Source organism: Phragmites australis, chromosome 13 (genome assembly GCF_958298935.1).
Source record: "Phragmites australis chromosome 13, lpPhrAust1.1, whole genome shotgun sequence".
Taxonomy (NCBI): domain Eukaryota; kingdom Viridiplantae; phylum Streptophyta; class Magnoliopsida; order Poales; family Poaceae; genus Phragmites; species Phragmites australis.
In genome coordinates, this window is record NC_084933.1 from 21062971 (window position 1) to 21071794 (window position 8824).

Below are 8824 nucleotides of genomic sequence, written 5' to 3' on the forward strand. Positions count from 1 at the left end.
TGATTTGAGATTCAGATGTACCCATACAATAATGGTATAGTCCAAGGTTTTGACCTTCAAGATGCTAGAGTGCCTTTGAAAATGCTTTGGCCGGTGGGGAGCATCAGGTCATGACGGCACAGTGGCACCAGATTCACGGTGCGGAGGCACGTACGGGGGGCGCGCAGGGGCCGTTGCCAGTGCGTTTCGGCAAGCAGACGGCAGGCACCCACCTCACAGCTCGCGCGCCTGGCCCAGAAGCGGATACGGCTCGGGCATGGGCCGACCCAGCACGTATCCGTCACGACACAGGCGCAGCCGGTAGCATGCTGCCCACCCGTACCAGCGAGTCGCGAGTCGCGAGTCGCGACGGCGAGCGCCGTGCCACGGCCGTTGCGTTGGGCACTGCGGCCGCGCGGAAACTGAAACAGAATCTTTCATGCGGGCATGCACTGGTGGCCTGTGGCCATGCGAGCGAAACAGAGTGCCACGTGACCGGTGCTGCTGCACGATCCGGCCGGCGCGTCTCGCGGCGCCCTGACCCCTGATCGTGCAAGGTCAGCGGACCTGCCACCCCGCTCCAATAAGTGCAGCGCTTATATAAGCTGTGTGCAGTGTGCACTGCTCCATTGCTATGACTTGGCTCCTCCTACTACCATATCAAGGGCTAGCTTGATTCGCAAGGCGGTGGCTCTGTATGTGCCACAAAGCTCAAGCGTGACCAGCAAAACCGACGGCTAGATGCCGAGAAGGGAGCCCGCGACGGCGAGGAGCACACGTTGCGTGGTGCTTTTCCTGCTCGCCGGCGTGGCTGCTCGAGCAGTTTTTGCCGTCAACGATGGTGAGAGCTCGCAAACTAGTAGTACTCCATTTTTTTGGCGGACTCTAGTACTACTCTATAATCTTGATTTTGTGGGTCCGAATATTGCCTTCATCAGCCATGTACAACATTTTTATTCTCCTTTTGTAACTCACCCAGCGCTGGTTCTTCTCCTTGACCTCTAATGTTAAGTAGTTGTGTTGAGCTTATGTTCTTGTTGTTTGGGGTATCTTATGTGTGCGCTGTCTCCGGGACCGGGCTACCATTGACTTGCCAGTTACGCGATAGTACGGTACCATCCTCGGGAGTGGCATGCATGATGCATCCAAGGTTCCTATTGCCATTTCATGTACATAAATGTAGATGAAGTAATTTGGAACCACAGTTGGTACTTCCGCAGTCACATGCCATGCACGTGCATATTTCTGCATACTCCTGCAGATACTCATCAATTTAAATCAGTATAATAATCAACAAAGCCTGTACTTACGTTGTCATCATGTAGTTGACACAAGGAAAACCTGAACTGAACACCTTTTATTTCACGGCTATGACATTTTTTTAGATAATAGAATAAAACATATCCTGGCTATGACATAGGTACACGTCTTTGTGTCTTGTACATATGTAACCTGTCTCATGAGTTCTGGCAACTCCATCTTGTGCGCGTAGGCCTGCTACCAAATGGCCACTTTGAGCAAGGACCAGACAAATCCCAGCTGAACGGCACCAGGGTGATGGGTCGCGACTCCATACCGAACTGGGAGATTTCAGGGTTCGTGGAGTACATCGAGTCCGGCCAGAAGCAGGACGACATGATCCTGCCGGTGCCGGAAGGCGAGCGGGCCGTGCGACTGGGCAACGACGCTACTATCCGGCAGCAGCTAAGCGTGACCCGGCACACATACTACTCCATCACCTTCGGCGCGGCGCGCACCTGCGCCCAGGCTGAGAAGCTCAACGTGTCGGTCACCCCGGAGTTCGGTGTTCTCCCCATCCAGACGGTGTACACCAGCAGCGGCTGGGACTCTTACTCCTGGGCCTTCAAGGCCAAGCATAGCACCGTATGGCTCTCCATCCACAACCCTGGCCACGAGGACGACCCGGCGTGCGGCCCCCTCATCGACAGCGTCGCCATCAAGGCTCTCCGCCCTCCCCATCAAATCAAGTGTAAGATCGATTCCTTGTTACCTCGAACGTGCAGAATTAAACTTCTTACGAGAAATCAACACTGAAACTATAATTAGTCGACCCATGAATCCAACTGAAACAGACAGCATGTTGAGGAACGGAGACTTCGAGAACGGCCCATACATCTTCCCGAACACGCCGTGGGGTGTGCTGGTGCCGCCGATCTTGGAGGACGAGCACTCGCCGCTGCCGGGGTGGACGATCATGTCGGACACGAAGGTCGTCAAGTACGTGGACGCGGCACACCACGCGGTGCCGAAGGGCGCGGGCGCCGTGGAGCTGGTGGCCGGCAGGGAGTGCGCGCTGGTGCAGGAGGTGAGCACCGAGCCCCAGCGGTCATACAGGCTGTCGTTCTCCGTCGGGGACGCGGCCAATGGATGTGAGGGGTACCTGGCCGTGGACGCGTACGCGGCGCGGGCGACGCTGAAGGTGACGTACGAGTCCCACGGCACGGGCGGGCACAAGCGCGCCGAACTCGTGTTCGAGGCGGTTGCGGAACAGACGCGCGTGGTGTTCCACAGCTCGAACCACCACATGAAGTCCGACGCTACGCTCTGTGGCCCCATCATCGATGACATCTCGCTCGTCCCAGTGCACGCTGCCCGCCGGCTGCGTATGTAGAGAGCACATCTTGCAACGTTTTAAGCGCGTTGTATGTGGCCGTTTCTGTGTGCTCCTGGAGTGCCTGGCGTGGCTGTGGTCGTATCCATAGTATCTCTTGTTTGATAATGGAATATTGCAAGAGCTGATATTGTGGTTTGAGATATGGTGTTCAAATTAAGTTCGAAGATGTGTTCAACAATGAACACCGATATATGTCCCAACCAGCTTGTTACTTAGAAATACTCTTCGATTTGAGACTGAAATTTGCATTCGTTTTTGCATACACATGGGCACATGGCGCATCTGTGTCTATAGCGCTAGCTCCCAGAAATAAGAAAAAGGAAGAGTGCCATACTTCGCATATCTCAGGCTGTGCCAAATGACAGTTTTTGTACTGGGTGTGCATGCATGCCCCTGCGGTTGTGCAACAAGCATTGGATCAAGTGATCATTTGCAATTTAGTCAAACAGCTAGCCTTTATAGGGTACTGGATCAAGATGCAGTATGTAACCGCAAGAAGATCTTGTACCCTTGAGGAGACATTCACATCTGGCTAGTTTTACACCTTTCCTAATTACTATCCTCTGATAATCTGTCACTCATCCCACGAATCTTAAAACCTCGGGCTTGTTTGGTTCTTGGTCTCAATTTGCCATATTTTTTTAACACCGGATTCCCTTCCCCGGGCTCTTTATTGAAGCTCTTTTGATGGGACGTGTGAGACCGGGGGTTCAAACTCTCGAACGACTCCCTCCACCCTTAGAGGTTTATCACCGGGCTACAAGCCCTTTCGTCAATTTACCACATTTTAGACATCAAGTTTGACTGTGTCAAGTGTTTGATATGCTATCAGAAACAAGATATGTCAAATTTTCCCTCCGTTAGGGCCTGGCCGTCAAAGACTCAGTTTATAGTCAAATATTGCCACGTTTGTGACAGGACTATTTCTTCACCACGAAACTATGTCATGCCAAATTCTTGGAACAAATATGTGACACAACGTGGTAAGCAAACCAAACAGACCGCAATATATGACAGCTCTTTAGGTAAACACCCCATGAGGGTAAAAAAAAGACCTTTGGTGCATATGTATTTCTCTATTTCCGTAAAAAAGTTTGGACGGATTTAGGGTATAAGAAGAAAAAGGCAAAAGGGAATGGGGGATGCTTGGGGTATGTTGGAAATCAACGGCCGACAAGATCGCACGGTGGCGAGAATTGGAAGAAAAATAGAGAATTATGCATGGTGACAGTATGGACCACAATGTCATCTGGGAATGGACAAGAGTTGAGAATGGAAAATGATAGGGAAGGGGACCACTTCATTGTATGTCTTTAATAGTGGGTATGTGATGGCATTACGTGAGAAAATTTCCTCAAATCTAGATCCAACGAGATTTGCGCTTGGATTAATCGTGCCGGCCACAAATAACCCTTAGAAGTCGTAGCTTCTAACATCCATTGCCCTACTTCGAAATTGTGTAACCGGTCGGTGCATGATAGTAAAATTACTGCTCGGCGATGGTTAAAAATAATAAAATCGAAGCTTAAAAGATAGTTATTATTAAGCATCTCTTTCATCATTGGGCTGAAATTTCACGGTACAATACAAACTTGAGAAAATAAACTATTTGCCACTGGATAGCGACTGGTTCTACGATTAACCATTGTTGGTGGAAGATCTCTGACAGTAAATCCGGGGTATACCAGACAACAGGTGTGTAATCTATGTTTCTTAAGGATATATGTGGGTGTGTGTGGAATGGACTCAAGAACACCAATGTTATCCAATTTTAGATCTCCCGTGGGATAATAGGCTTACATCCTATGTATTCTTTGATGGAGAGTATGAACTGGTCGATTATGCTCAGACTTCCTCTCCCCTTTATATATCAGAGGAAAGATATGCATACAAATGGGCAAAGCCAAAACAGGGGTCAGGCCTACGCCTGACAACGCCTAGCTAGAAATAGCCCATCATTATGGTGGATGCGCATGCCCACCATGCCTTGGTCATCCTGCTCGCCCCGTCTTATCACCAAATGTCGTCGCCATCACATGTCAGGCCATCTCATAGTATTAACTGTTGTGGGATGGATCACTGCAGCACCACGACCGAGCCCGCCAAAAGGGAGTGACTGGAGAAGGAAAACACACTTGAATGGATTGTATTAAATGAGACTTAACTGTTTAGGTGAGTAACTGCCCTACGACCAGCCACGTAGTATGGTCTGGTCGCAGGGTTTCCTACCGTGACTAGGGAGCTGATCGCATGAGCCCTGTTTTGGTCGCGAGGTGAGGCCGTAGTCTTCGAAATATCTACGGCTAGCTAGCAGTCGGTGGAGTGGGCCCTCTTGGTAGGGCACCCCTTTACCTATTACACTGATAGCCATTGAATAGGTTCGGTTTCTTTTCATGCCATCGAATAACGAGTTTTTTTCTTTTATGTCATCACCTCCGTTAAGTAGGTTGTGGACCTTCGTCAGATGTTGTAAAAAGACCATTTTGTCCCTATTTAAGGTATAAAAGGAAGAAAACTTATTATTCGATAGCATAGAAGGAAACAGACATATTTGATAGTGAATCATAGAATCAGTCGCTATTCGGTGACAAATAGTTCATTTTCTGTACAAACTTTTGTACCAATGAACCTACCTGGTCAAAAGATGAGCTAACTTCAGATTCAAATGTGCTTATATAATATTTGTCTAGCCATAGGGTTTCTATCTTTGGGAACTAAATTATAGTGAACTCATAACAGTTCGAGTCCGTCTGCCAGTTCAAATACTGAAATCCATCTTTTACACAGTACATACATGCCCTTTTAGTGATAAAGTGCGTTCATACTGCATGAACTTTTAGACGTGTGGTAGGGAAACATTTGTCAGTGTTACTTAGTGTGGTCTGTGTGATTGTGCCCACACCGATTCTTTTTAATAGAAAGGGGTGTTGACCTTCGAGATGCTTGAAAGCGTATATATCGGGGCCGGGGTTTGATACATTGGAATAATCTAGTTTCAAAATGATTTGGGCGGTGGGGGCATCACGCCATAAGTCAGCTAAGTGATAACGAACGCAAGGCCGGCAGCCGCAGGACTCGGCGCATCGTGGCGGTGGCAAATGCGCCGAGCTACGAGCCTACGAGGCGCGCAGGCGCAGCGCACAGGAGAGGCCGCGGCCCCTACGCTTCGGCGCTGGGCAGCGGTGTGTGCATGCAGAGCCGGAGGCGATCTGTAGGCTGCAGCAAGGCAGATAGCAGTGCACTTTCGTGTCGTTTGTCACGGCACAGCCGTAGCCCCGTAGCCTGCGGCTAGGGCCTTTCTCGTTGGCCGTTGGGCGCCGCGCTGCGTTCCTGCGGGAACTGAAACGGAATCTTCTTCGTTCCGATGGCCGACTGCCCATGCGAACGAAACAGAGTAGCACGTGACTGCACGCGGGGGTAGGGTAGCTGTGTCCAGCAGCAGGTCGCGAAGACGTACGGCGCCCATCTTCCCTGCGTCAAAAGCGAGAGATGCCCGCGGCACGCGAGAGATGCCCGCTGCCGCGGGCACGGTCCGGCCGGCGCGTCTCGCGGCGCACCCTCCGTCGTCGGCCTTTGCCACGCACCCTGGTCAGCACACAGGGCCAGCAGAGAGCCAGAGACCGGCCGGCTTATAAGTGGCAGCTCTTATATAAGCCGTACGCTGGTACCCGGCGATGATTTACTCCATCTCTGAGGGCTCCGAAGACAGGCGGAGGTAGCTTTGTTTGATCCACAAAGCTCAGGAGGTGCGTACCAGTCACACCGAGAGCTCATGAGAAGGGAGTCGGCAATGACGAAGAGCACGCGTTGCATGGCTCTACTGTTGCTCGTTAGCGTGGTTACTCGAGGTGTTTTCGCCGTCAACGATGGTGAGAGCTCGCAAACTAGTGCACAACAACTGTTTTATCGTTGGGCCTTTTTTAGTCCTCGGAGGGGTACTGGTAGAATTAGGAGAAGTACTTCCTCGTAAAATAGGAGGAACTGATGGTAGAATTAGGATGCGCTGATGCCTGATAGTAGAACTTTTGGTACTTCTCAAGAACTGTAAAAACCTCTAAATAATCCTTCTAATGGCGGAGCAGTAATATTGCCGTGCATAAGCTCATGTTTGATATTTTGTTCTTTTTTTTATATTATAGGTTATTGTGCTCTATCTTCTTGTTGCTTAGAGTTATCTTAGGCCCTATGTGCACTGTGCGTGCCCACAAGAGCTAACGTTGACATACCAGTTCCACGGCACCATCCTTGAGAGTGGCATAGGTTCCGATCGATCGCCTGATCGCCATCTCATATGCATAATAGTATAATACAAGTTGGTTACTTGAGAACCACAGTCGATCTGTTCCACATAGTCACATGCATCGCGTGCACCTTAATCCTGTAGAACCTACATCGTAATCCTATAGTCTGCCGAAGGAAAGTTGACAAAAAAGTTCCACTTCACGTGGCTTGTACATGTCTTCAAGTTTTGACAACTCGATGATGTCGTACGCGTAGGCATGTTACCAAATGGCAACTTCGAGCAAGGGCCGAATGAGCACGAGCTGCACGGCACAAGGGTGATGGGCCAGTACGCCATACCCTACTGGGAGATTTCAGGGTTCGTGGAGTACATCGGGTCCGGTCATACGCAGGAAGACATGATCCTGCCGGTGCCGGAAGGCGCGTGGGCCGTGCGTCTGGGCAACGACGCAACCATCCGGCAGCAGCTATGCGTGACCCGGCACGCGTACTACTCCATCACCTTCACTGCCGCGCGGTCATGCGCCCATGCCGAGGAGCTGAACGTGTCGGTCACCCCGGATTTCGGCATTCTCCCCATCCAGACCGTGTACACCAGCAGCGGCTGGGACTCCTACTCCTGGGCGTTCAAGGCCAAGCATAGCACCGTGTGGCTCTCCATCCACAACCCCGGCCACGAGGAGAACCCGGCGTGCGGCCCCCTCATCGACTTCATCGGCATCAAGACCCTCCACCCTCCCCATCACACCACGGGTACGTAATCTTTCGACATCAAAGGCTATGAAGATTCGACTTGTTGTCTGGTAGTAACAAACCAATTTACCCACTAGGCAATCAACCTCGATTCATGTAGGTAATATGTTGAGGAATGGGGACTTCGAGGAGGGGCCGTACATCTTCCCGGACGTGCCGTGGGGCGTCCTAGTGCCGCCGATGTCGGAAGACCTGTACTCGCCGCTGCCAGGGTGGATGGTCATGTCGGACACGAAGGTCGTCAAGTACGTGGACGCGGCGCACCACGCGGTGCCCCACGGCACGCGCGCCGTGGAGCTAGTGGCCGGCAGGGAGTGTGCGCTACTGCAGGAGGTGGCCACCGCGCCCGGGCGCTCGTACAGGCTCTCGTTCTCCGTCGGGGACGCGGGCAACGGGTGTGAGGGGTACCTGGCCGTGGACGTGTACGCGGCGCGGGCGACGCTGAAGGTGCCGTACGAGTCCCACGGCACGGGCGGGCACAAGCGAGCCGAACTCGTGTTCGAGGCGATCACGAACCAGACGCGCGTGGTGTTCCACAGCTCGAACCACCACATGAAGTCCGACGCGTCGCTCTGCGGCCCCGTCATCGACGACGTCTCGCTCGTCGCCGTGCACAAGTAGCTGCCCGCTGGCTGCGTAGGTAGTGCACGGACGGCTACACCTACAGTGTTTTTATGTGGCTGTTCTCATGTAGGATGAGTAACGTTTTAAGAGTGGAATGAATTAGCACATTTAAACATTAATGATTAAAAAATTTATAAAATAAATTTATCTTAATTTCTATCTAGATGTACTACTGTAATTTTATTTAATGTGTCTACTCTACTGTTAAGAGGATTATAACATACTTTAGCAATGTAAATTGCAAATATATAAATGTAGAAACGTAAATAAGATAGCGAGACAAACTCAACACAAGGGATTTTTATCTCATGGTATTTATAGCATACAAGCAACTCCTAGTTCATGTTGGAGCTATATAAAGAATATATTTTTGATTGCCAAGTCTCTTTCGATCACGATTCTTGAGCTACTAAGTCATCAAGAAAAAATCTAAAGCACGATGAACTACCAAGCCACTAAGACGAGATCTGACCACTAATATCTCTTCCCGTCACTTATATGTTATCTTCACTTCGGAGTTTTAGTCACAATGACAATGGTCTCTACATCACTATACAATCTTCTTACTGCTGCTCCACACCAAGTTGAAGC

The 8824-nt window shown here is 50.7% G+C and overlaps 2 protein-coding genes across 2 annotated transcripts; both read left to right on the plus strand.

Moving 5' to 3' along the window:
• Positions 1-626: 626 nt before the first annotated feature.
• LOC133888875 (BIIDXI-like protein At5g11420) lies at positions 627-3021 on the plus strand. Its single transcript, XM_062329256.1, has 3 exons — positions 627-820; positions 1472-1969; positions 2073-3021. The coding sequence occupies exons 1-3, from the start codon at positions 721-723 to the stop codon at positions 2609-2611; spliced, it is 1137 nt and encodes a 378-aa protein (XP_062185240.1). The 5' UTR covers positions 627-720; the 3' UTR covers positions 2612-3021.
• Positions 3022-6170: 3149 nt separating this feature from the next.
• On the plus strand, positions 6171-8331 carry LOC133888984 (BIIDXI-like protein At5g11420). The gene is made up of 3 exons (XM_062329412.1): positions 6171-6483; positions 7112-7609; positions 7710-8331. Exons 1-3 carry the CDS (start codon positions 6387-6389, stop codon positions 8228-8230), a joined length of 1116 nt encoding a protein of 371 aa, XP_062185396.1. The 5' UTR covers positions 6171-6386; the 3' UTR covers positions 8231-8331.
• Positions 8332-8824: the final 493 nt, after the last annotated feature.

What these genes read in the sequence shown, in the direction of transcription:
- LOC133888875 (XM_062329256.1), top strand. Translation starts at nt 721, where the DNA reads ATGCCGAGAAGGGAGCCCGCGACGGCGAGGAGCACACGTTGCGTGGTG. An exon ending in AGTTTTTGCCGTCAACGATG is followed by an intron (nt 821 to 1,471) that starts GTGAGAGCTCGC and finishes TTGTGCGCGTAG; the next exon opens with GCCTGCTACCAAATGGCCAC. An exon ending in CCCTCCCCATCAAATCAAGT is followed by an intron (nt 1,970 to 2,072) that starts GTAAGATCGATT and finishes CAACTGAAACAG; the next exon opens with ACAGCATGTTGAGGAACGGA.
- LOC133888984 (XM_062329412.1), top strand. Translation starts at nt 6,387, where the DNA reads ATGAGAAGGGAGTCGGCAATGACGAAGAGCACGCGTTGCATGGCTCTA. An exon ending in TGTTTTCGCCGTCAACGATG is followed by an intron (nt 6,484 to 7,111) that starts GTGAGAGCTCGC and finishes TCGTACGCGTAG; the next exon opens with GCATGTTACCAAATGGCAAC. An exon ending in CCCTCCCCATCACACCACGG is followed by an intron (nt 7,610 to 7,709) that starts GTACGTAATCTT and finishes CGATTCATGTAG; the next exon opens with GTAATATGTTGAGGAATGGG.